This window comes from Nanorana parkeri, unplaced genomic scaffold (genome assembly GCF_000935625.1).
Source record: "Nanorana parkeri isolate BGI_ZX_2015 unplaced genomic scaffold, ASM93562v1 scaffold936, whole genome shotgun sequence".
NCBI lineage: Eukaryota > Metazoa > Chordata > Amphibia > Anura > Dicroglossidae > Nanorana > Nanorana parkeri.
The window spans coordinates 92,974-118,587 of record NW_017307204.1 but is presented as its reverse complement, the minus strand read 5'-3'; the positions used below and the strand labels follow the sequence as shown (position 1 = coordinate 118,587).

Below are 25,614 nucleotides of genomic sequence, written 5' to 3'. Positions count from 1 at the left end.
TCTCAAGGAATCCAAGAGGAGAGAGGAAGGGATTCTAAAGACGTAGATCTCTCAATAGAAACCCACTCCTTCTGTGAATAGTGAATATTCCAATCTACCAATCTTGTAAAATGGCAGGACCAATAATATTTTCCCATGTCTTGGAGTCCTATTCTGCTGTATTGTTTGGGAGTAGTCATGAGTGTGAATGATAATCTAGGTGTCTTATTTCCCCAGAGAAATGTTTGGAAAAGCGTCCATAAAGATCGGAAAAAGCTTTTTGGGGGGGAAATGGGGATGGTCTGAAAAAGATATAGAATTCTGGAAGCAATGTTCATTTAAAAAATAGCTGATCTGCCAAACCACGAGAAAGTTGGCTTATCCCACGAATTCAAGTCTTGTTTAATGGAGATAAGTAGTTTGGAGAAGTTCAAATGGTACAGTTGAAAAAGATCAGCAGACAGCTGTATATCTAGGTATGGGATGTAAGAAGATTTCCAGGTATAGGGGAAAAGACGCTGGCAATTTTCTATAGTGGTTGTAGGGAGTGATATGTTAAGAGAAAAAGATTTTGAGTACTTAATTTTGTAGGAAATGGTTTGGAAGTGTTGAATCCAATAAGGCGTCCAATAAGGAGGGGAGAGTTGTCAAAGGATTTGTCAGAGTTAAAAGGAGGTCATCTGCAAAGGCTGCTAATTTATACTCTGTATGACCAATCGTCACTCTTTAGATGGTAAAGTTCTCTTGAAGAGATTGAAGGAACGGTTCTTATGTAAGGACGAAAAGAAGGGAAGAAAGCGGGCAACCCTGTCTGGTTCCATTGCAGATGGATAAGGCGTCCGACAGATGTCCATTAACCCGAACTCAGGCTCGTGGTTGACGATAAAATGTCAATGCCCTAGAAAGCATTGACTGTTCAATGCTAAAGGTTTTCCTCGGCTTATATTCGGGACGGCTTATACTCGAGTATATACGGTAGCTTCCTTGTTGTTCCAAACCAATCTGTTGAATGCCTTCTCTGCATCCGTGGACAAAAAGAAGCTATTAGATTGTTTGGTAGAAGCCCATTGGGCTAAATTAATTTCTTTAGTTGTGTTGTCCCTGGCCTCACAACCTGGGACAAAACCTGTTTGGTTTATTGCAATAAGGTAGGGTATGAAAGGGAGAAGAGGATTTGCTAAAATTTTGGCATAAATGTTTACATCTACTTAAGGAGCGAGATGGGCCTATAGTTTTCACATAAGGAGGGGGTCTTTGCCTGTTTTGTTATTACTGATATATGTGCTTCAAGAAGGTATGGAGAGGGAGAAGAGTCCTCCTCTACAAGAGAGTTAAATGTTGAGAGAAAGTGGGGTGAAAGAGTAGGGGCAAAGCTTCTATAATACTGAGATGGAAGACCATCATGGCCAGGGGATTTTCCGGGTCTTAATTGTTTAAGAAGCTGAGCCAGTTTTTCTCCCATACTAGGAGTCTCATGAGATGAATCTTGGCGAGGTGTAAGGTGAGTTAGAGTTGGTGAGCATAGAAATTGTTGAGATATCCTATTGTCGGTCGATCAAGGCCTGTGGAGATACAGAAGATTCCTGTAAGTTATATGGGCGTTCATAAAATTATCGTAATTGATTTGCAATGTCACCCGATTTGGTGAGGAGAGATCCGTGCTTATCTCTGATTATATCCACTTTAAGTGAGGAATGCTTGGTTCTGAGGGCTCTAGCCAAGAACCTACTGCTTTTGTTGCCATATTCATAGAAACATCTGCTAGGTAAGACAAAAGCTCTTTTGGCTTGAGAATCGATCTATTCTATCAAATGGGTACGAAGATCAATAATAGAGTGTAGCTGATCAATTGCGAGGCAATGTTTATATAGTTGTTTTAGACTTTTTATTTTCTGTGCGAGGTCTGCTATATGGGGCTGTCATGCTTTTTTTAAATGGGCATTTCAAGAGATGAAAAGGCCTCGTATGACATTTATGTGCCTCTAAAATTGATAAGTTTAATGAGGAGGGTGGAGAATTGTAGAAGAAATAATTTTCTAGAGACTTCTGTACAGAATCGACTATGGCTGGGTTACAGAGGAGTGAGGGGTTCAGACACCATTGTTTGGGACAAGAGTCTTCAGACGAAAAAACCAGGAAAAGCTGGTTTTCTATATCTTCATAATGCAGTAAATACCAACTTAATTATTATTTTTCCGGTAATTGAATATCCATCTGCGGGGAGTCTCCCCACCCAACCAGGAGACAGGAGCGCCGGGGGGAGGCAGTCCGAAAAGCAAGATGTGTGGGTTCCAGGGAGGTTATTTATGTTGTATACATCTATTTATGGTTTTTATATGGATGAATTTTAGCATATTTATATGTATAGACATTATGAATTGAGTATATTAAAAATGGAATTTTATTATATATATGAATCAATTGACTTTACTATTGGATCAATTCCCTGCTATTCTCTAGTGGTCACCACAAAGCCCCTTTCTTTCTCTTTCCCCCTTTTGATATATATTGCATATATAGGGGTGGTGGCCCAGTTTGTGTGATGGTTCCTAATTTTTGTATTACAGTGTTGCCACAATCAGCTTAAATGCTCTCTGCACTTTAAAACTGGGAACTGGTCGGTCAGTCTGCAGTCTGTACTGTTCTTGGTGTCTGTAGCTCTTATCTGTTTCTCCCATGTGAGTGCTTGAAATATAAAATCTTTGAAAACCCTTAAAGTGAATACTGAATACTGATTATATGCTATGATCTAGACTTTTTGTTTTCTTTTTTTATATAGCTCTTCATTCTTAATTTTTATGTTTATCTATATTTAGCCTTTATTTCTTGCACTTAATGTGCATGCTTTTTTTTTTTTTAGACAAAATAGATGAGGAGCTGGAAATGACAACAATCTGTTATCGACCAGAAGGACTGGAACAACTTGAAGCACAAACAAACTTTACAAAACTAGAGCTGCAAGTTCTCTACAGAGGTTTCAAAAATGTGAGTTTATACAAATCAAATTAAGACAGTTCTAACAAAAATCTTTAGAAGATTTACATATGTGATACAATGATAAAGGGTGAACTGGTGCCATGAAATTCTAAAGTTGAAAGGGACAAGAGACCAAAGAATAATGCTAGACCTTTTAAGAGCGTGTACAAAGTGAGAGAGCTAGATTTATTAGTTTCTATGAATGTCTCTATGAAGCTATTCTAAAGACTGATTTTTATTCATTTAAAGACATACAGGGTTATTCACAAAAGGGTGAAGAGTTTAGAGAAGGCATGAGAAGTGAGCAATCTAGGACAGCGGTCGCCAACCTTTCGGACCTCATGGACCACTAAATTCTTTGTTTTAAATCCTGCGGACCACTAATATGAATAATAATAAAAAAAAAATACACATACATACATAGGTGCGGATGTGCTTGCAGGAGTGGCAGTGCTGGTGGAGGGAGCGGTGGAGCCCCGGCCCAGCAATAATATTAATTGTTTCCCCCCTATCGAATCTGCCACTGGCCCTGCCGGCTGCACCCTGGGCACATGCCCCCCCTAGCTTCAGCACTGCCCCCAACCACCCCGTGCCTCCCCTTCCCCCACACTGAGCCACTATTATCTGGCTTCTCCTGCAGCCTGCTCAGTCCGGGTACTGACAAGATGCCCCGCCTCCTGCAGAGTCAGGACTGTACTCAGACCCGCACATTCCTTGTGACAGCCGCTGCTTGAGTCAGTGAGAGGCAGCCCCTGAGCCTCTGCACTGCTTCAATGACGGCCCAGCCTGCAGGCATCATAGTGGCCCGGGGACCACCAAAATTTTCTCGCGGACCACAAGTGGTCCACGAACCACTGGTTGGCGACCGCTGATCTAGAACAACATAGCTGATTTAGAAAAATTCTCCAATTCAGCTCACTTTCCAGTGCAGCTATGTTGTCTTAGATTGTTCACTTCTCCCAAAAGGCGGACAAAATTGTCTGTGCATCTTATGAAGCGAATGTGTGAGAGCTGAGAGAATCCCTATCGCCCGACGCCCGGGACATGCAGTTTCAGGCGCCGGGCTAGTAGTTTTTTTGTACATTTAGCCCTGCTCCAGACAAGCAGAGCTAAATGTATAGTGTGGATCCTCCTTTCACTTGTATGAAAGGAGCAGTGGCGATCCTGTCCAGCACCTCGCCCCCGCCGCGGTTTTCAGGGTCCCCCGCTCTTCTGGGGGATCCGTGACCACGGCATAGGAGCTCACCATAGAGCAGACGAAGAATGTTGAAACGCAGCACCTTGATATTGGAATGAAACAAAGGCACTGGTTAATGTCTGAGGTGAGGTATAGATTAATGGTGATCCTATGAACTTGTATATAAAGATATATGAATACTAAGTGTAATATTAAATGATTTCCTTTGTTGAAATATCTGTGTGCAGGGACTCTGTTTTCCTTTGGATGGTTAAACGTGCATGCACATGTTAGTCGAGTTGCACTGAAGTCCTGGTATATTGAAGCGATGACCGTGGGAGCATTACCTTCTCAGTGAAACATTTTGTTATCTATAGCCAGGCTAACTCAACTTATTATTATTATTATTATTTTTTTTTAAAGGTTAGAAAAAAAATAATTTTCGGGTTCGGCCTAAAAAATGTTTTTTTTTTTGGTCTGAAAATTACATTTCAGTCCACCACTGATCCATATTTATATACATAAATCTCATTATACTCTTACCGCATAAACACATTTTCTTTAAGGAAAACACCCTATTTATGGCAAAATATTTTTATTTGCGCGGCAAAAAGACAATGAAATATAGTATTTTGTACTTTTAACCTGATAGGATAAAAAAAAATTTTTTTTTTAAATTCTCAATACACGATTCCTTAAAGTGTATTCTCGCTTTTGCAGCCAAACTGGGATAATGCCTTTTTTATATGTGTCACATGTTCCTATTCAAATAGCATAACTATTTAACTATTCTGTCTATATAAATTGTTGCTTACCTTTTTACTTGACTTTTAGTTGCTAAAAACCTTATTCAGCTTTTCACTGCCAGGTAATGGTAAGGGGGGGGCTGGGGAGTAATGTTTGCCATAATTAACACTGTCTGTAATGTGCTGGCAGATCTCCATTATCAGTTGTAAACTAGAAGTGCAGGACTGTATGTCCTAACAAAGGCTTTAAGATCTCAAGGCTTAGGTGGTAAATTGTATGTCATACAATCAGGCCCGTCTTACATATTGATCGGACCCTGGGCAAACATTTTCTTGGGCCCCCCCGGACCCCCCACCAAGAAAAAAAAATGTAAAAAATGACAACATGATTGTATATCTCCCTGAAAATCTCACTCCATTTCTGTTCGGTCCTTCAATATATGTGAATAACATGATTGATAGAATTACAATGCATGATAGTAGAAAGCCATGATTAGACATAATTAACATGATTAGATAATCAGACTTAACAGAGACATGATTGTTGGTAATTTGACATGATACAGCGTTATTGAAGGTTTAACAGAGGAGGAGCCTAGTTTTCTTTCAACGTTTTGCGCTTAGGGGCGCTTCTTCAGGAGAGGGAGGTTGTCATTCAAATGTGCAGCCCGGGGCGACTGTGCAACATGCTGGGGGCTCCACAGTGAGAGGAGGACGGACACCCCTCGGTTCTGGTCGGGGAAATAAGCAGTTCCAGGACTTTTGGCTACCCTTGATGCCTCTCAGTTTATGCTGTTCCGGGTGGGATTCGCGGTCCGGGCCTCTCTCCCCTCATCTGCTTCGGTGACTGTGACCCAGGTGCTGTGCCTGGATGGCCCTGCAGAGATGCACACACTGACCCATTTGAATGACAACCTCCCTCTCCTGAAGAATATATACCACATCCATTACAGCGCCCCTAAGCGCAAAACGTTGAGAGAAAACTAGGCTCCTCCTCTGTTAAACCTTCAAAAACGCTGTATCATGTCAAATTACAAACAATCATGTCTCTGTTAAGTCTGATTATCTAATCATGTTAATTATGTCTAATCATGGCTTTCTACTATCATGCATTGTAATTCTATCAATCATGTTATTCACATATATATGAAGGACAGAACAGAAATGGAGTGAGCTTTTCAGGGAGATATACAAATTGTATATCTCCTTTATATTTCTCCTTTTTTATTTTCTCACCTACCTGTCTCAGTCAGTCCTCGCCTCGTGCCAGTCTGCCTCTTTCTGGATGTCCTGGACGTGAGTGAGGCACCGGGGGAGGAGCTACCTTTAGGATGCGATCGTGCAGATCGCATAGGACAATACGTTATGGCATTGCCGTATGCGGCCGTTGCCATAACGTATTATACTATGCAATCTGATCGGCAATTTTCTGCGGGCAGCGGGCTCAAGGGGCAGATGCTTCGGGCCCCACAACCTTTAATGGGCCCGGGGCAAGCGCCCTCTTTGCCCTGCGTTAAAGACGGCCCTGCATACAATTAATAAACTTGGGGACAGTAATAAAACTGTCCCAAGTTTATTCACTTTGCCATCTATTTTAAGCTATAAAGGCTGCCTATAGTGTCCTATGTACACACCAACTACAAAGAAACAACCTAGAAAGGAAATACTTTAAAATAAAATAGGCTTAAAGTATGCTATATACAATATCTCACAGAAGTGAGTACACCCCTCACATTTTTGTAAATATTTTATTATATAATTTAATGTGACGACACAGAAGAAATAACACTTTGCTACAATGTAAAGTAGTGAGTGTACAGCTTGTATATCAGTGTACATTTGTGTCCCCTCAAAATAACTCAACACTGTTACAAGAACAAATTAAAAAATGCTATTACCAAGTGTATACCGTTGGATAACAAAAGTAAAAGATCAAAAACTAAGCCTATATGGCTAAATAAAACAGTAAAACATCACATTAAGGAGAAGAAAGTGGCATTTAGTAAGTATAAGTCGAAGGGGACAGTATTGGCGTTCCAAAACTACAAAGAATGTAATAAAAGATGTAAACTAGTAATCCGGGCAGCTAAAATTGAATGTGAGAAGTATATCGCCAAGGTTAGTAAAAGGAACCCCAAAAAATTATATCAATACATAAACAGTAAAAAGGGGAGAAAGGAAAAGATAGGCCCAATAAAGGACGAAAACGGGAGGTTAGTCACAAACGACAGGGAGAGGGCCGAGGCGCTAAATCCTTTTTTTCTCGTCGGTATTCACCAAGGAAAAAGATGGGTTTAATGTATATAATAAAACGCATAGTATAACAGAAAATATACCTCAGTGGTTGACCGAAACCGGGATACAACATAAGCTGAAACTACTTCATGCAAATAAAGCATTAGGACCTGATCATCTACACCCCAATGTACTCAAAGAACTCAGCCAGGTAATAACGAGACCATTGTTCCTCATTTTTAAGGAATCCATAATGACTGGTAGAGTGCCAAGCGACTGGCGGAGGGCTAATGTGGTACCTATATTCAAAAAAGGGTCAAAATGCCAACCCGGGAACTACAGACCAGTTAGTCTGACATCCATAGTATGCAAACTGTTAGAAGGAATTATTAAGGACTACTTAGTGGAATTTGTTCAGGATCATGGCATAATAACTGATAACCAGCATGGATTTAGGAAGGATCGTTCTTGCCAGACCAACCTGCTAACCTTTTCCGAAGGGGTAAGTAGAGATCTGGATGGAGGGAGGTGGGTGGACGTAGTGTATCTGGACTTTTCCAAAGCATTTGATACGGTGCCACATAAACACTTGTTATACAAGCTAAGGTCTATGGGCATAGATGAAATAGTGTGCACGTGGATAGAAAACTGGTTACAGGAACGTGTACAAAGAGTATCAGTTAATGGCACCTTTTCAGACTGGGCTGAAGTCATGAGTGGCGTGGCCCAGGGTTCTGTGCTGGGTCCAATGCTCTTCAACCTGTTTATTAATGATATCGGGGAGGGAGTGAATAGCCATGTATCAGTTTTTGCTGATGATACCAAAATTGGGAGGGTAATAGACACGGATTTAGACATTGTAACATTACAGGAGGACCTGGATAAAATCGGGGAGTGGGCAACTGTATTGCAGATGAAGTTCAATGCCGATAAATGCAAAGTAATGCACTTTGGAGTTAAAAATAGGCAACTGGACTATACACTTATGGTGTGCCACTAGAGAAGTAGGAAATGGAGAAAGATTTGGGGGTCATTGTAGACCGCATATTGAAGAATAGCTTGCAGTGCCAGGCTGCTGTAAACAAAGCAAGCAGTGTTCTGTTTTACACTAAGAAGGGAATGTATTGCAGGGACAAGTCTATAATTTTGCCACTTTATAGATCACTGGTTCGGCCTCATCTGGAGTATGCGGTCCAGTTTTGGTCACCGGTACTCAGAAAAGATGTCCTTGAGCTGGAAAAAGTCCAGCGGAGGGCAACCAAACTCATTAAGGGGTTGGAGGACCAGAACTATGAAACAAGGCTGTTAAAATTAAATATGTTCTCTTTGGAAGTTAGGAGATTAAGGGGGACATGCTTTTCTTGTATAAACTGTTCAATGGTGACAGCAACATTATTAACAAACTCTTTACGCTTAACTCCATGACAAAGACTAGACGGCACCACCAAAAATTGGTGGAAATTTTTTTTTTTACACACACGGGGCGCAAGGGGTTCTTCTCATATAGAGCGGTTAAGGCAAGAAGTGATTTCAGCTAAGAGTATGGAATCATTCAAAAAACTCTTGGACGATTTCCTTGGAGACCATAACATACAGGGCTACAGGTACTCCTAAGAGCAAAATCACACATGGACTCATACACACGCACACACCAGCTTAACCATAAATGCATACACGCAATAGGTTGGACTTGATGGACTTATGTCTTTATTCAACCTCAAATACTATGTAACACAGCCATTAATGTCTAAACCGCTGGCAACAAAACTGAGTACACCCCTAAGTGAAAATGTCCAAATTGGGCCCAATTAGCCATTTTCCCTCCCCGGTGTTGTGTGACTCGTTAGTGTTACAAGGTCTCAGGTGTGAATGGGGAGCAGGTGTGTTAAATTTGGTGTTATCACTCTCGCTCTCTTATACTGGCCACTGGAAGTTCAACATGGCACCTCATGGCAAAGTGAAAACATAGTGAAAACTATGGCAACAGTGAAGCATGGTGGAGGTTCCTTGCAAGTCTGCGGCTGTATTTCTGCCAATGGAGTTGGAGATTTAGTCAGGATCAATGGTGTCCTCCATGCTGAGTGTCACGGTTGTTAGCAAAGGTAATAATACTTGAGGAACACAATATGCAGATAAGTATTTCAACTCAGTTGTTTAACCTCTGGCACCAAATAAATGTTCATGCAAGTCCAGAAGATATACAGATTGCCCACAATATAGAGCTGGTGAGAACAAGTAAACAGCTCAAAGTAAAGTCATGCAGTAATGCTAATTGGCCACTGGTTGGCTTTTTGGGAAATACAGTCCTCAGTATGATAGCCACAGATTCAATATGGAAACTTATTGGAGTAAAACAGCAGGTATAAGATGAAAGTAATAGTTCTTACTTCCATGTGGTAACTTGTTGCAATGGTAGCGAATCCACTCACTGGATCAGATGACAACTGCTCAGCAGAACTGTAGAAAGATACAAGGCTTTTGTCAGTGGAAATAAGGATGTCCCAGATTTCTGAGAGAAGTCAGCAGCATGGCCGATGGAAATCCACAAGACAGGTAAGTGTAACTCTTAAGCATCAATCACATTGAAAGGAACCGGCCCGTACAGATCTGTTTGGTATGCAGCAGCCTGTTCTTCTCAATGGGAGTATGCGGCCGTATGCTCACATGCACTGCACATCCGTGTGGGTGTCCATGTTCAGACGCAGAAAGGATCCATCCTGTCTGCGTACGAGTACGGACACTCGCACGCATGTGCAGTTCGGATAAGCTTACGGCGGCGTAGTCCTATAGTGAAGAACAGGCTGCTGCGTACAATCACGCAGCACCTGTCCTTCCCGGGAGTGGCCTGATACTGCCGTGCCCGCTGCCCGGATCTGTATGGGCCGGTTCTTATCAGTGTGACTGAGGCCTTACCAAGATGTAACAGATCAGCAGGATTACCACTGTGAGTTTGATGCTGGAAAGAGCTGTCTGCAAGCACAGGCAACAGGAGTGAACTAACATGCAACCACAGTTGCTTCATTACAGGTGTGGATGTAAACACCCTTCATATACTTGATGAGGAGGGGTGTGTTTGAGGTTTTAACCCTATGTGACCCTATGTGACACTGAGAAACAAGCAGAGTAAAGTGGTACCTTGGTTCACGAACAATTCGGTTCGCGAACAGGAAGTTCGTCAAAATTTTGCCTCCATTCGCGAACTCTGCCTCAGTTGACGAAAACGACCGCGGCCATCTTCCCTGCTCTGACACATGGTTGTTGCTTCCTGTAAGTGAAAGTGCAGAGCATTAATGAAGGTGACAAGAAAGTGCAGAGCATTAATAAAGGTGAGAAGAATGTGCAGAGCGTTAATGACGGTGACAAGAATGTGCAGAGCGTTATTGAAGGTGACAAGGATGTGCAGAGCAAGAATGGTGGTAAAAAGAAAGTGCTGCGCAATAATGAAGGTAACAAGAAAGTGCAGAGCAAGAATGGTAAGAAGAAGGTTTTGAAGAAAATAACATTGAATTGAATAAGGAAATTGTAGAAAAGCATGATCGTGGTATTCGTGTGACTGATTTGGCCTCGGATTACAAGATGGTGAAGTTGACCATCTCGACTATTTTGAAGAATAAAGATGCCATCAAAGCAGCTGATGTGGCAAAAAGAGTTGTTAACCAAACAGAGAACACAAGTACTGGAAGAGGTGGAAAAACATTTGTTAGTGTGGTTGAATGAGAAACAGATGGCAGGTGATAGTGTTAGTGAAGCTATGATCTGTGAAAAATCCAGGAAATTGCCCAGTGATTTACTGCAACAAAACCCCTCCACAAGTTCCTCTAGTGATGAATTTAAAGCCAGTAGAGGGTGGTTTGAAAAATTCTGCAAGAGAAGTGGCATCCACAGTGTGATAAGACATGGTGAGGCTTCCACCGCCGATCTGAAGATTAAGCCACTACTGGTGTACCATTCCCAGACCCCTCAACCCCTCATGCATTCAAGTAACAGAATGTGAACAAGGCCAGACTGCCTATCATGTGGAGGGCCAATGTGAAAGCTTGGGTCACAAGTCAATTGTTCGCACCCACCGTTAAAAAAAATCTTTCTGACAACCAACTGCCTGAAATGTGCCTTCTTCTGATGGACAATGCCCCGGCACACCCTCCAGCCTTGGTGGATGATATGGACGCTGAGTATGACTTCATAAAGGTCAAGTTCCCCCCCCCCCTTAACACGACACCTCTTCTGCAGCCCATGGACTAGCAAGTGATCTGCAACTTCAAGAAGCTGTACACAAAGGCACTCTTCACCAGGTGTTTTAATGTCACTGAAGAGACGCCTTTGACTCTGAAAGAGTTCTGGAAGAAACATTTCAATGTCCTTCACTGCATCAACCTAATTGACAAAGCGTGGGAAGATGTCACATACCGGACCTTGAACTCAGCCTGGAGGAAACTGTGGTCAGAATGTGTCACTGAATGGCACGGAAGAGTCTGATGTACAGGTAGTGGATTAGATTGTGTCCATGGGCAAGACTATGGGTCTGGACGTCGACGGTGCAGAAATAGAGGAGCTTGTTGCGGACCATAAGGAGGAGCTGACGACGCAAGAACTTGCTGAACTCCAGAGTGAGCAGCAGAAGGCACTTGTTGAGGAGCATTCTACCGAGGAAGAGGAAGAAAGGGAGGAGGTTAGCAGTGATGTGATAACATCCATAATGGAAAAATGGAATGAGTGCCAGGATTCTTTGAGAAGCACCACCCCAACATAACTGTGACAAACTTAGTCTTGAATCTGATGAACGACAATGTGGTCTCTCATTTCCGGAGGGTTCTGCAGCACAGGAACAAACAAGTGAAATTAGACAGATTGACACTGCAGCTAAGAGAGAAAGAAGAGAGGAAACTCCTGAAGGAGATCTTCCCGATGCCCTTATAGAGGGGGACTCTCCCTCCAAACAATAACCTCCTCCCCACCCACCTTTCCGTCCTCCATGCCAGAAGTCGCCCCAAGAAAGGTTAGTGTTCACTCTCTTCATACTGTACTGTACTGTGTTTCATATTTTTGTGGTTCATTTTTTTTTCTTCAATATGGTTCAGAACAGATTAACCTTATTTACATTGAACCCTATGGAAAAATGTGATTCTGCTAGCGACTAAAAATCGGTTCGCGACCACGTTCGTAGGAGTCAGAACGGATTATTATTATTATTATTACATAGTATTTATATAGCGCCAACAGTTTGCGCAGCGCTTTACAATGTAAGGAAGACATTACAATTACAATACAATTCAAGACAGGATGGTAAGGAGGGCCCTGCCCCTGAGGGCTTACAATCTGAAAGAGGAGGGGGAAATGATACATGAGGAGGTAGCTGTGTGGGGATAAATTGTTTGAGAATGTGATGGTTCAGTGGTTAGGTTGAGGTGGGATAGGCTTAACCTGATTTATAACCTGATTTATAACCTGATAGGCTTAGGATTAACCTGATTTACATTGAACCCTATGGGAAAATGTGATTCGGTTCGCGACCATTTTTGGTTCGCGACCAGAACCGTTGAACCAATTAAGTTCGTGAACCGAGGTACCACTGTACTTATCCATCATGCCATACTAACAGGGAGGCCTCAAATGTATTTAGCAGCATGACAGCGACCCCCAACATACAGCCAATGTCATTAAGAACTATCTTCAGTGTAAAGAAGAAGGAGTCCTGGATGTGATGGTTTGGCCCCCACAGAACCCTGATCTCAACATGGAGTCTGTCTGGGATTACAAGGAGACAAGGATTTGAGGCAGCCTACATCCCTCCGGCGGCAAAAGTCGCCGGGAGTCTGTTTAAACAGCCCCGATGCTGGCGACGTACACTGTACGTCGTCAGTCACGAAGGGGTTAAAGACAAAAGGTGGTCACACCAAATATTGATTTGAATTTCTCTTTTGTTCATATACTTTCCATTGTGTTCATTGATTAAAATAAATTATTAAGGCCGAACCCCTTGGGGTAGGGCCGAGAAAACAGAATAAAGTTTGTTTAAAAAAAATAAATAAATTATTAACACTTTTATTTCTGAAAGCATTCTTCCTTTACAGCATTTTTTCACACCTGCCTGAAACTTAAGCACAGTACTCCACATTTTGTAAGAATGTGCTAAAAACACAAAAAAGTGACATTTCTGTGAATATCTGGGAACATTAATTTTATGTGAATAAAGGCAAAAACCATTGTTCTTAATATATTTATTTTTTTAGGTTGAATGTATCATGATGTAATACTGCATTATGGCCACTAAATGGAGTTGAGAAGCATATGAAATGAATAGTGCAAAGTAAATCCAAAACTCTGTCATTGTATAAGGCCAGAGTCAGGGTTGACATATACAAACGGGAAAAAACAAAAGAACATCAACGTTTTTTACATACTCATTATTTTACTCTATAAGGAATATATTTTTCCCATATTGCTACATTATCAGCAGTACAAACAGTGTACTCATATTTTAATTACTATTTAACAAGGTACTACCTACATATTATTTTTTCCATTAAAAAATCCATAGTATTTTTAATATATTTTACATCTGCATGTGAATGGCATCTGCTTACAGCAGAACTTCAGCCCTGCATACACAGTCGTAATACATATAAGTGAGCAACTTTTTCCCACCATTATAAGTGTTTTTAATCTTGTTAATTTCGTGATTCACGCATTCAACAACATTACAGGAAATGCTTCATGGTATAATTATGGAGGTTGCCATTTTTTATTCTCAAAAGGTAGTTGTCTGGTTACCTGTCAATCTTTTCAAATTGATAATTGTTATATAGGTGCATTTCATGTTGAAATTTAATGAACAACATCCAGTTTTACCATTCTAATACATCGGAAAAAAAAGGGTTGGTAAACACAATGTTTTGGAACACTGTTTATAAATGGTCTTGTGTTTACACTGTATGTTTGAGCCAGGTGCACACACAATGCCTGTAATCACTAGATCACAGACAAAATTAAAAGAGTGGCTTTGTATTATGTAATCGATCTCAAATTAACACGGTGGTAAACACTGTAATGTAAACAAAGATTAAGCCCTAACAGAGTGATCGGAATGTGGAAGCAGATCACTCTGCCATGCCTCTCACATGAAACCTAAAACTTTCATGTATTATAACAAATTCACACAAAAAATTATATATATTTGTTTATTCTTAACTGAGGAGATAGTAAATGTTTACTATGTCCCCAGTTATAAATGAACAGGAAGTGCTGCACATCACTTCCTGTTCCTTCATGACTGAGGAGATAGTAAGTGTTTACTATCTCCTCAGTTTATGAATGGACATGAGGAGCTCTACACAGATCACATCCTGTCCATTCATAACTGGGAAGTTAGTAAACACTATATCCTCACTTTGTGAGTGCTGGGGCTGCAGAAAAGGATATTGAGGACTCAATCTTTTTTCCATCTATTTCAAAAGGGAAATATCAGGGGTTTAGACCCCTGTTTTTTCTGCAAAATATTAAGTAATATTAATACATTTAAAAAGAATAAAAAGAAATAAAACACCCCCCCCCCCATATACAATGCACCATAATGTGGTGGAATTTTGCACATGCACTGTTAGAACACATCACAGTGCTTTTTAAAATAACATTAATTCAACTGCCTGCATCATTTTATTGCAACACAGTCCAACGCAATGGACAACAGCATTGCAGTTCTGGCATTACCACAACACATAGGTATGAGGCCAACCTCCAGATTTTTAGCAAAAGCTGCTTATTCACAAAATAGGGGCAATTTAAAATGTACAAATATTTTTTATTAATTAACGCAATACAACTTTATCTTTTAGATTTAGTAGTAATCTTGTAAATTATGTTTTTGTGTGCACTGCTAATGTTTTAAGTAGGGAAGCACTGATATCGATACTACTCAAATGCTCCGATAGTACTCGCCCAAATGCTCCGATAGTTACCCCCAATACCAGAACTTCCGGTCAGAGGGAAATTTCCTCAGAGTGGCAGTGCCGCAAGGGAACATGGAGCCAGCCGAGCAGCATGGAGCCACCTTCCTGGCCAATCAGGAAACCGGGTGATAGATAACGAGCGGCTCCATGCTCCTGGAAGTACCAATTTCAGTATTCGGTATCAGAGAGTAGCAAAACATAAATATCAGTACTCATACTCGATATCGAAAAAACGGTATCGGTGCATCCCTGGTTTTAAGTGTATTGTTTTCAAAAATATTAACTTGATAAACATTTAGATTGTTGGAATTTTGTACGTTTTGTATTGTTTGTGTGGAATAATAATTTTTTTATTTTTTCCTTTGATAGTATGGATATTTACCTTTATGTATTGTATTAAATGCTAACAGAAAGATAAAACCAACACATATTTACAAAAATAACATCTAAAATATGCAACAGGACATATACCTACGTTCCACGTTTACCTCACAAATAAATATAGTAACAAAAGTAAAGGGAACAAAAAAAAGAAAACATTTTTTTGCAGCAAAGAATGAAGAGCAACTAAGTCCCATAAGATAAGACCTATGAGGAGAGATATAGGCTTCATGATAAACTCTTAATACCATTTCTCTATAAGTGGACACAGTAATTGTATTCCATGCTCTCTTAAAAGCTTGAAGATTTTCAATAGTGGATATATTCAGAAAAGAATTGTTCCACTCTGAGAGATCGGTGAAGCGTGTCACATTGTCCAGATCTAATCTATAGCACCTGTACACCCTAACTATTGCACCCATATTTGGATTAGGTTTCAAAAGAAGCCGATCTAGGGGGTTCTCCCAGTCTGAAGATAAGAGGTTTTTAAGAATATGTATTGCATACGAGCTCATTTGCATAAAAGTAAATAATTCACATTTCATGAATGGGAAACCCTCAGAGACAGCTATAAACGTTAACAGCTTGTGATCAATAGTTGATGCATGGGATTTAACTTTTGATAGTCCCTGAGTTGCCCACTCCTTAAAAAGCTGATTTCTAGATTAATGTAGGAAATGTACATTTCCCAAAAAAGGAAGCCACAGCTAGGAATGATGGTTTTACTGATGTCCATCTCGAAGCTTATGCTATACAGTCCAAACAAAATATAAAAAAGGATTTTAAATAACCTCAAGCAAACATTCTCTATGCAATGGCACCCCAATTTTGCTTTTGGCAGATCTTTCTTACCGCAATCTCGAGATGTGCAGAGCCCTTAAACCTCTTTTGGGAGTTCTACACTCCAACGGCATTACCTACAGATGGGGCTATCCTTTCCACCTGATCGCATCCCGCAATGGAAAATCATCGATCTTTCGCCACCTGAGTGACCTTCCCCAGTTTCTTGGTACCTTCCAACTTACTCAGGTTTCCTTGCCGGATTGGCCCTACAGCACCAGATTTCCTGATGTTCCCGTTCGTGAGCGATGGCAGACGAAATCTCCTCACATATCCGTTTCCTCCACTACTTCGGTCAAGTTATTAATGCGACTGGGGCTCGGTGCCTCTTTCATATCTAAAATAATGGCTCTATACGCCTCCCCTTTTGCACGTGTTTGCGCCAATATCAGACTCTCTGATCCAATTAGGATTTCTAATGGCACCCGTCAGGGATGCCCCCTATCCACCTTACTATATGTGATTACGATGGAGCACTTGGCTTCTGCCATTCGCGCAAACACTTCTATACATGGTATCTCTGTGGGCTCCAGAGAATTTAAATTAGCACTATAGGCTGATGACCTACTTTTGCATTTTACTCAACCCTCCCTTTCTCTACCAGCTTTTCTTCAGGAACTTTCTTCTTTCAGTTCTGTTAGCAATTTCAGAGTGAATTATGATAAAAATGCTCAATATCTCACTAACTAGTCTGATGGTGTCTTCTCTTTGTTCGCATTTCCCTTTCTTGTGGCAGTCCTTCTATCTTAAATACCTTGGTATCAGCGTACCCTCTGAATTGTCCCGCTTGTATGAACTTAATTACTTACCGCTCCTTTCTAAGATGAGGACAGATCCCAAATCCTGGAGATCTCGCCCTCTCTCTTGGTTTAGACGCATAAATGAGATCAACATAACTAAATTTGTATATATCTTTCAAACTGTCCCTATGCGCCTGCCACGCCCTATCTTTCTCAAGCGGTAGCATATATTCCAAACTTTTGTATGGACCCCGGCCGTCTGGGAAAAGGTCTTCATATTTGCACATAAGCTTGCCTTCTCATGCAAACTGCAGGAACGCAACTTCAAACTGCTCTCCAGATGGTACTTCACTCCGGTGCGGCTCCATCATATGTTCCCTTCGGTCTCGCAGACATGTTGGAGATGACAATTAATTTGAAGGTACATACTTACATGTGTGGTGGTCTTGTCCATTGATATGGGACTTCTGGGACAGAGTATTAGCCATATACGATAAAGCACACTCCTTGACCACTAGCAATACCCCTACCCTGACTGTATTGTCTATGTCACCTAGTTCAATCTCGAAGGCTAAGAAATCTGCTTTGCAGTCTTCCTCTTTGCGTCCGGGAAGGCTATCGGGTACCAATCAGCATGTTCCTGATCATGTGACCACTATGTCAGCCATGATATAATGATCACATGCAGACTGGAGGCTTCACTGTAGAAAAACACTGCTACTTTCAGGCTGCAGTGTTCACCTGCAGTGTCATATATTGAATGTTGTATTTAAACTACAATATAAAAAATGTAAACATTAACACAATTTTTTAAGCCTATAATAAAAAGCAGGATTTTCAAGAAAACAGTGTACCAAAAAAGTCTTATGTCCCTAAAAAATTATAAATTATATTACTTATATTATATAAATAGCATGCCGACGTTGCTAAATTTGATCTAGGCATCCAGACATCAATGACGTCAGCACAAAATAGTTAAAGAAAGAAGTGGTATATTAACTATATGGGTCAGCTGTTCCTCACAGGATGGCTTCATTTCAAGAAGATTTTTTTAACACGATGAACCAAAACTTCTCTGGCATGTAATTTTGAATTGTAGCATGTGATTGACTTTTACACACCAATAAACACGGTGATGCTCTAGCAACTGGATCTTAATGTGTATGTTTTAATATATAAGCTTTAAAACATTACCTAATTGTCATGTATTCTTTTTCTTATACTTTAAGGAATGTCCTTGTGGAGTTGTTAATGAAGACACATTTAAACAGATCTATTCACAATTTTTCCCTCATGGAGGTAAGTGATTTTTAAAGAGGGTGTCCTCGGGACATCTATTTAAAGACAAGAATTCAGAAGGTTCAAGATGCCAACCTGGGAACTATAAACCAGTCAGTCTAACATCAATAGTATGCAAACTATTTGAGGGGATGATAAAGGATTATTTAGTGGATTTTTCTTTTTCCCACAAAGTGGGAAAACACAGAAAAAACATCAGTGTCAATGTATAAAAGAGAGAAAAGGCCCTTCATATGTGACATACAGAATTGAAGTTATGGCAAAAGATAAATCACTTGAAAACCAATAATAACAACAATTTGGGTAATGAAGAATAATGTAGATGTGGAGTCACGTCATTGATAAGTGCCAGGATAGATTAGTCCACTTGGGTGGCCAATCGTATGGGAGCCAGTGAGAGGCCTTCAAGAAAACACTTAAAAAGAAGTAACAAGATGAAAGAATAAGGAGAAGCAGTAATGCGGAAGACAGGAAAGGAGAGAAAGGCAGAGGAAGAGAGGGGTGAGAGGAGAGTAGTGCCACGGAGGGGAGTTTATAAGGTATACAGATCGGAGTTATCTAAAGTGTCAAAAGAGCAGGATCGAAGCGGGAAGGCTGGAAATAGGAAATCCAAGGTCGCCAAATTCTAAAGGAAGTGTGTGTGGGTATCATTTAGGATAGCCGTAAATTTTTCATTGACCATAATCCATTGTATTTTGTGTTTAACTGCCTCAAAGCTCAGCGTGGAGGATTTCCATGACTTGGCTATGACCAGTTTGGTAGCGGTGAAAACATGACCGATTAGGAAAGGCTGCCACTTCGGTAGGTTAGGATTAGGTTTGTTAAGAAGAGCTTCGCAAAGGATCCTTAGGCAGAGCAAGGGAGGTCATGGTTTGGAGGAGATTGTATACTCTAATCCACAAACGTCTGGCCACCTGGCAGGTCCACCAAATATGGTACATGGAGCCCCTTTCAGAACATCCCCTGAAGCATTGTGATGAGTGTCCTGGGATAAAGCTAGCAAGTCTAGTCGGGGTGTAGTACCAGCGGTAGAGGACTTTATATACATTTTCCAAGGTAAGGACATTCCGAGATCCTCGAGCCGTGGCCAGCCATATGTCCTGCCAATCCTCAGATTCCCATCTCAGTCTCCCATTTGAGTTTGGTAAGGACATGTAGGAGATGCGGAGGCAGAGACCAAGGATGCATAAATAAGGGCGATCATAACCGGACTATAAGGGTCGGACTGACATTTGCGTTCGAAGGGGGTCAAGAAATAAGGAGTGGGATGTAAGCGTATTAGGGAGGATATAAAGTGATGTAGTTGTAAGTATCGATAGTGTTCACGTAAGGGTATGGAATGCGATTCTCGGAGCGTTTGGAAGGATTTAATTCCTGTGGAGGTGAGGAGGGAGTAGACATAATTAAAGCCATGTTCTCTCCACCACAAGAAGCTATTTGGTGACTCCCAGCCCAGAGGGAAGAGTGGGGACAGGGAGAGTTGCAGGAGAGGAAGAAAGGTAGAGGAAAGGGAAGCCTAATATCTGAGGGAGTCCCAAATGCTGAGGGTATGAGGCATGGCTGGGCCTAATGGTTTAGGACGAAGGGGGGTGGGGACCCATGGGAGGGAGTTGACGGGAAGGGGGGCACAGTCCAAAAAGTCTAGTAATGCCCAACCTGTGATTTCAGACAAATCACCCAAACGGCTAAGGGTGCAACATGTGCTGCCATGTAGTATTTATGAATATTCGGTATTGCCAACCCTCCAGCCAGTTTGGGCGCAAAAAGTATGTTTTGCTGACCCTAGGCCTGGACCTGCCCCATATAAAGTGAAGCAATTTCCTCTGATGAATGCAGGAACAGGTACTGGCAGAGTAGGAAACGCGTATAATAATTTTGGAAGGTATGACATTTTGAAAGCGTGGATGCGTCCAAACCAGGATATAGGGTGAGTACGCCAGGATTCCAATAAGGAAGACAAGTGGGAAAAAAGGGTGTGAAAATTGGCCTGATATAAAGTGTGGTAGTGGGGAGTCAGAGTTTTCCCTGGATAGGGTAAGGTGGGCGACCAGTGGAACTTGTAGGAGGTTGTCAGAGAAGAAAGTGACAATGAGTTGAGCGAAACAGACATAACGGCCAATTTTTACTGGTTAACTCGGAGGCCTGAGAGGATGGCAAAATTGTCTAGTAATTTAAATAAGTTTGGGAGGGAGGTATGAGGTGAAGTGAAGGAGAGTAACAGCATCAGCAAACATAGAAAGTTTATAATCATGTCCCGCGAGTTCCAGGCCCTTGATATCCGCATTAAAGCGTATGGCTTCGGCCAGGGGTTCCAGAGATAGGATAAAGAGGATCGGTGACAATGAACATCCTTGTCTGGTACCTCTAGAAACTGGAAACAGTAGGGATTCGAAGCCATAATATTTCACTCTAGCCTGAGGGGAACTGTATAGAGCGTTAATCCAGGAGAGAAAGTGCGTGCCTAAACCATAGTGTTGTAGGAATTGGATTAAATAAGGCCAGGGAAGAGAGTTAGGGATAATAACAAGAGTTCTCGGGAGCGGAGTTGGGCTTGGTGTATCAGTTGGATAACTTTGCAAAACACAGTCTCCAGCCTGGCATCTAGGGACAAATCCCACTTGATCTGATTTGATAAGAGAGGACAGAAATGTGTTCAATCTGTTGGCCAGGATTTTTGTGAGGAGTTTCATGTCGGCATTTATCAATGATATGGGTCTATAATTCGTCCAACTATGAGGGTCTTTGTCTCGCTAAAAAAACTTGTCTCACCGCTAAGGTTAAAACAGAGGTTTAGATACACGTTTTCTGCAGAAAATGTGAATGCCGCACAGCCGCGCCAAGGCACCTCTATATAGTGCGGTCCTAACTTCCCAGCAAGCGGCACGGGCGCAGAGCAGACCCGCCACAGGGCGCCTTAAGATTGCAGTCAATTGTAAAGAAGCAGTAGAGCACACTGTACTGCAAGTCCCGGACCCCAGGCCCCATTGTGCACCTATATAAGTGTGACAATTATTTTGTAAGGGCAGTAGTAAGCATAGTAAGAACAAAAAGGAATAAACCCCCCCCAAAAAAACAGTCAAATAATATTGCAAGATATCGGCAGTCCACATAGGGAAGGTTGTATTGGGAAGGGTCAAAGAAATATGGTAATGGATGAGTCAAAGGCCAAAAAAAAAAGAAGCATTTTCTTTTTTCTAGTCCTTAGTTGCATAGTACTTAAGGAGTAAGTCCCAAGGTCCCACAAGAGAGGAGTAACAATAACGGAACATGAAAACAATTGAGAAACAAAATAAACGTTGAACTGTGGATCTGATGCCAGAGTCGCTTAGGGATCTGCAGTCACAGTCTAGCTTAGGCCTACAATCCAAGAGATCCTAAGCTAAGGTAAATAGCACGGATGCATCTGTAATGTACAATGGCATATCCCTGTACGGGAGTACTTGCGACAGCGGTAGAAAGGGTCCGGAGGGAGCCACCTCAACCCTTGGATGGAGCTTGGAAAACTTGAGACTGGAGGCCCAAACCAGGAGGAGAAGCTAGAAGTGGAGAAGGATTAGGTCGGGGCGGGAGCCACCGAGGCCTGGGAAGAAGCAGCGGTATTCCAGGAAACACTTGCAGAGATCCGAAGGAGAAAAGGCGACCCGCGTAGGAGAAGAACAATTTAAATGGGAAGCCCCATCGGTACAGTATATTGCGGGATTGAAGTATCAGCAGGAATGGGCGCAGACTACATCGCTTGGCAATCGTGGCGGGGACAGATCTGCAAGTGATGGGATTGAAAAGCAAGATCCTGTCGACCCCGTGCCGCCCGGAGAAGGTGCTCTTTAGTACCATAGAAGTGAAACTTTACCAAGACGTCACGTGGAGGACCGTTGGGTTGTCTGGGTGCCAGTGTCCTATGAATCCGGTCAAATTTGAGTCTATCCGCCGGGATATCGAGAGCTAGTTCCTGGAAGAAGGCTGTCATTGTGCCCTGCAGATCTTCGACAGTCTCTGACAGTCCCCTCACTCGCAGGTTGCTCCGACGAGCACGGTTCTCAAAGTCCTCAAGCTTACGAGTGAGGGAGAGAAGATTAGCCTGCAGGTCCTCTACATCCTTTTCGTGGCCTTCCAGGACAGTGGTGGCGTCGTCAATGCGGTGTTCAAGCAAAGCTGTACAGCGTCCTATCTGAAGACAGCTTGCGAGAGGCCGTGGCTATCTCATCACGAACTATGGAGCGAAATTTGTGCAGGAGGGTCTTATCCATCTGATCGGGAGGTGAGAGCAGATGGGTATTGGCAAAGGCTATCATCTGTGGAGTTCGAGTCGCCAGCAGAAAGCCTCCTGTTTTCGTCCGCAGCCGGTGGATCAGGGGCCATCTTGGGAGGATGGGTAGACGAGGATTTGCGGCCCGATTTCTGTCCACTCGACCGCATAGAAAGCTTCGGCTTGGGGGGTCAGGTGGAGAAAGTAAGGGGCAAGTTAGCAGTTTTGTTAAAACCTGCGTGCCGTAGAGAGGGAGTGTGCGTCAGGGTGGAAACGGAGCCCAGGCGGTGTGGACCGGGACCTTTAGACGTCCATCTTAGGCTGCTGCGCGCATGCGCCCCCCTATTTAGTGGATTTTGTTCATGGCAATGGTATAATAAATTATAATCAGCACGGATTTAGGAAGGACCATTCTTGTCAGACCAACCTACTAACATTCTACAAAGAGGTGAGTAGAGAGCTGGATAGAGGGAAGCCGGTGGATGTGGTATATCTGGATTTTGCCAAAGCTTTTGACACAGTACCACATAAACGCTTAGTACACAAGCTGAGATCTATGGGCATAGATGAAATGGTGTGTACATGGATAGAGAACTGGCTACAGGAACGTGTCCAGAGAGTATTGATAAATGGCTCTTTTTCAGATTGGTCTATGGTTGAGAGTGACGTGCCCCGGGGTTCTGTGCTAGCCCCCATACTGTTTAATCTGCTAATTAATGATATCTGGGAAGGTGTTAATAGCCATGTTTCTGTGTTTGCTGATGATACTAAAATTGGGAGGGTAATAGACACGAGCTTAGACATTATAACATTACAGGAGGACCTGGATAAAATAGGTGAGTGGGCAACTATATGGCAGATGAGGTTTAATGTTGAAAGATTTAAGGTAATGCATTTTGGGGTTCAAAACAGGCAAGGAAAATACACATTAATGGATACTCCACTAGGGAAGTCAGAAATGGAAAAAGATTTGGCGGTCATAGTAGACTACAGATTGAACAATAGTATGCAATGCCAAGCTGCAGCAAACAAAGCGAGCAGAGTACTGTCTTGTATGAAAGAGGTAATGTACTGTAGAGACAAAGCAATAATTTTGCCACTTTATAGATCACTGGTTCGGCCTCATCTACAGTATGTGGTCCCAGTTTGGTCACCAATCCACAGAAAATATGTCCTTGAGTTGGAGAGAGTCCAGAGGAGGGCAACTAAACTAATTAAGGGGCTGCAGGACCGAAGCTGCAGGAGACAAGGTTTCTAAATTTAAACTTGTTCACGCTGGAAGGGAGGAGATTAGGACGGGACATGATTTTTATATACAAAATGTTTAGTGGTGATGGCAGCATCAGCAATAAACATTTTACAGTAAACTCTATAATAAAGACTAGAGGACACCACCTAAAACTGGTGGAGAAAAGATTTAACCACAAGGGGCGTAGTGGCTTTTTTTTCAGTTAGAGCTGTTAAAGTCTGGAACTCACTGTAATAATTCAATTAGATGGAGGACGGAACTCAGCTGCGTTCAATCTCACGTGCTCTGGCCCAAGAGTACGTGATGGTAAGTAAAAACTAACCAACAATCTCAAAGCATCATAGTACCGCCTCCTAGTACCATCTGACTACTCTGGTTAATGAAGTGGAAAAGGGAAGTGATAATTATGCAAGCATTCCCTGTAGGTGAATCACGTTTCAATAGTAGGCAGTTCAATATGTTACTTCACATATATATTATTATGATGGCAAGGTGGGCACAGGTTACAGATGTATAGCACGATGAGCGGTGCCCTTGGTATATTTTACAAGCACAATGACAGTAGAGAGTGGTTAATGTATTTGAGGCTAGCAATATTGCACGGCCAATCTTCACAGACAGTTCTTATCTAGCATATGCGAGGCAGTGCTATGTAACCTTTCTGGTCATCAGAACCAGAGAGGGATACTTGCGGTTAGAAGCTTCGTGCAGGGAGCTGCTGAGGAGGCAAGGAGGAATCCGAGTAGGTGCGAGGTTTGGGGCTCCAATGCAGCAGATGGGTTATGGGATGGCTGCGGTGGTGTGCAATCTCCGTCTGGCGTTCACCTCAGGATATTGGAACGCCAGACTTCCGTATTGCCGCCGCTTATGATGCGGCGGGGGGAGTTCCCTGATGACGTCGGCGGACCGGGGGCGGAGGAACCCCTCGCGTCCGGGACGTTACACTCACTGCCACAAGAAGTGCTATCAGCTGAGAGTATTGAATCATTCAAAAAACATTTAGATACCTTCCTCAGAGGCCGTAACATACAGGGTTAAAGGTACACTTTAAAACAAGGTCACACAGGGACTTATGTACACATATACACATGCACAACTACATACAGACACACAAAGGTTGAACTTGATGGACCTGTGTCTTTATTCAACCTCAAATACTAGGCAAACTATGTAACGCAGCGTACAATGATCAGAAGAGTGATACATATTGCAAAGGTCAGTAATAACACAGTGCAGAGGTCAGTGGTGTAACTTGAAATATTATAAAATAGTGTAAACATTCCATGAAATCCTTGGGATATGGTAAAGTGTTCATAATCTCAACCTTTCCAGTATCATAACAGTTCCTGTGTGCATATTTGGTGTTTATGCACAGATAAAAGGGTGACAGAATCGCTAAGCATAATTAATGTGTTTGAACTGTGAATAAGCCCAAAAGCTTTTGTTAAGTTTAAACAGGTCTATATAAATTACCTTAGCATGCAGCCAAAAGATCCTCACATTTTTAATGTGACTAAAGAGACTACGGAGTCTATTTTGCAGTTTTTAAAAATCTTTTCATGGACATAAGGTGTAAAAACGTGCTGAATTCTAAACGTGCAGGTGTGGATAGAGCCTCCCATGGGAATGTTACTCAAAAAAAGAGAGCCCATATAATAGGCAATGGAATAGAGGTTGCAAAAATAAGGAGAAAAAGAAAGAAGGGGTATGAAGTGGGGAGGGGATTAGGAGGTGGTTTGATCTTGGATGAAAACCTCTACATACCTAGTCTGCATGCTCATATAAGGAAGAGTCTTTGAA

General features: G+C 42.0%; 1 protein-coding gene across 1 annotated transcript in view; it reads left to right on the top strand.

Annotated features, from left to right (window-relative positions):
* The window catches only part of LOC108795121 (Kv channel-interacting protein 1-like), a 176,240-nt gene that overhangs the window by 61,254 nt on the left and 89,372 nt on the right, over positions 1–25,614 (top strand). Inside the window, exons 3-4 of the mRNA XM_018566314.1 lie at positions 2,840–2,964; positions 18,250–18,319. Of these exons, the coding sequence (XP_018421816.1) occupies positions 2,840–2,964; positions 18,250–18,319 (195 nt within the window). The remainder of the gene's footprint in view (positions 1–2,839; positions 2,965–18,249; positions 18,320–25,614) is intronic.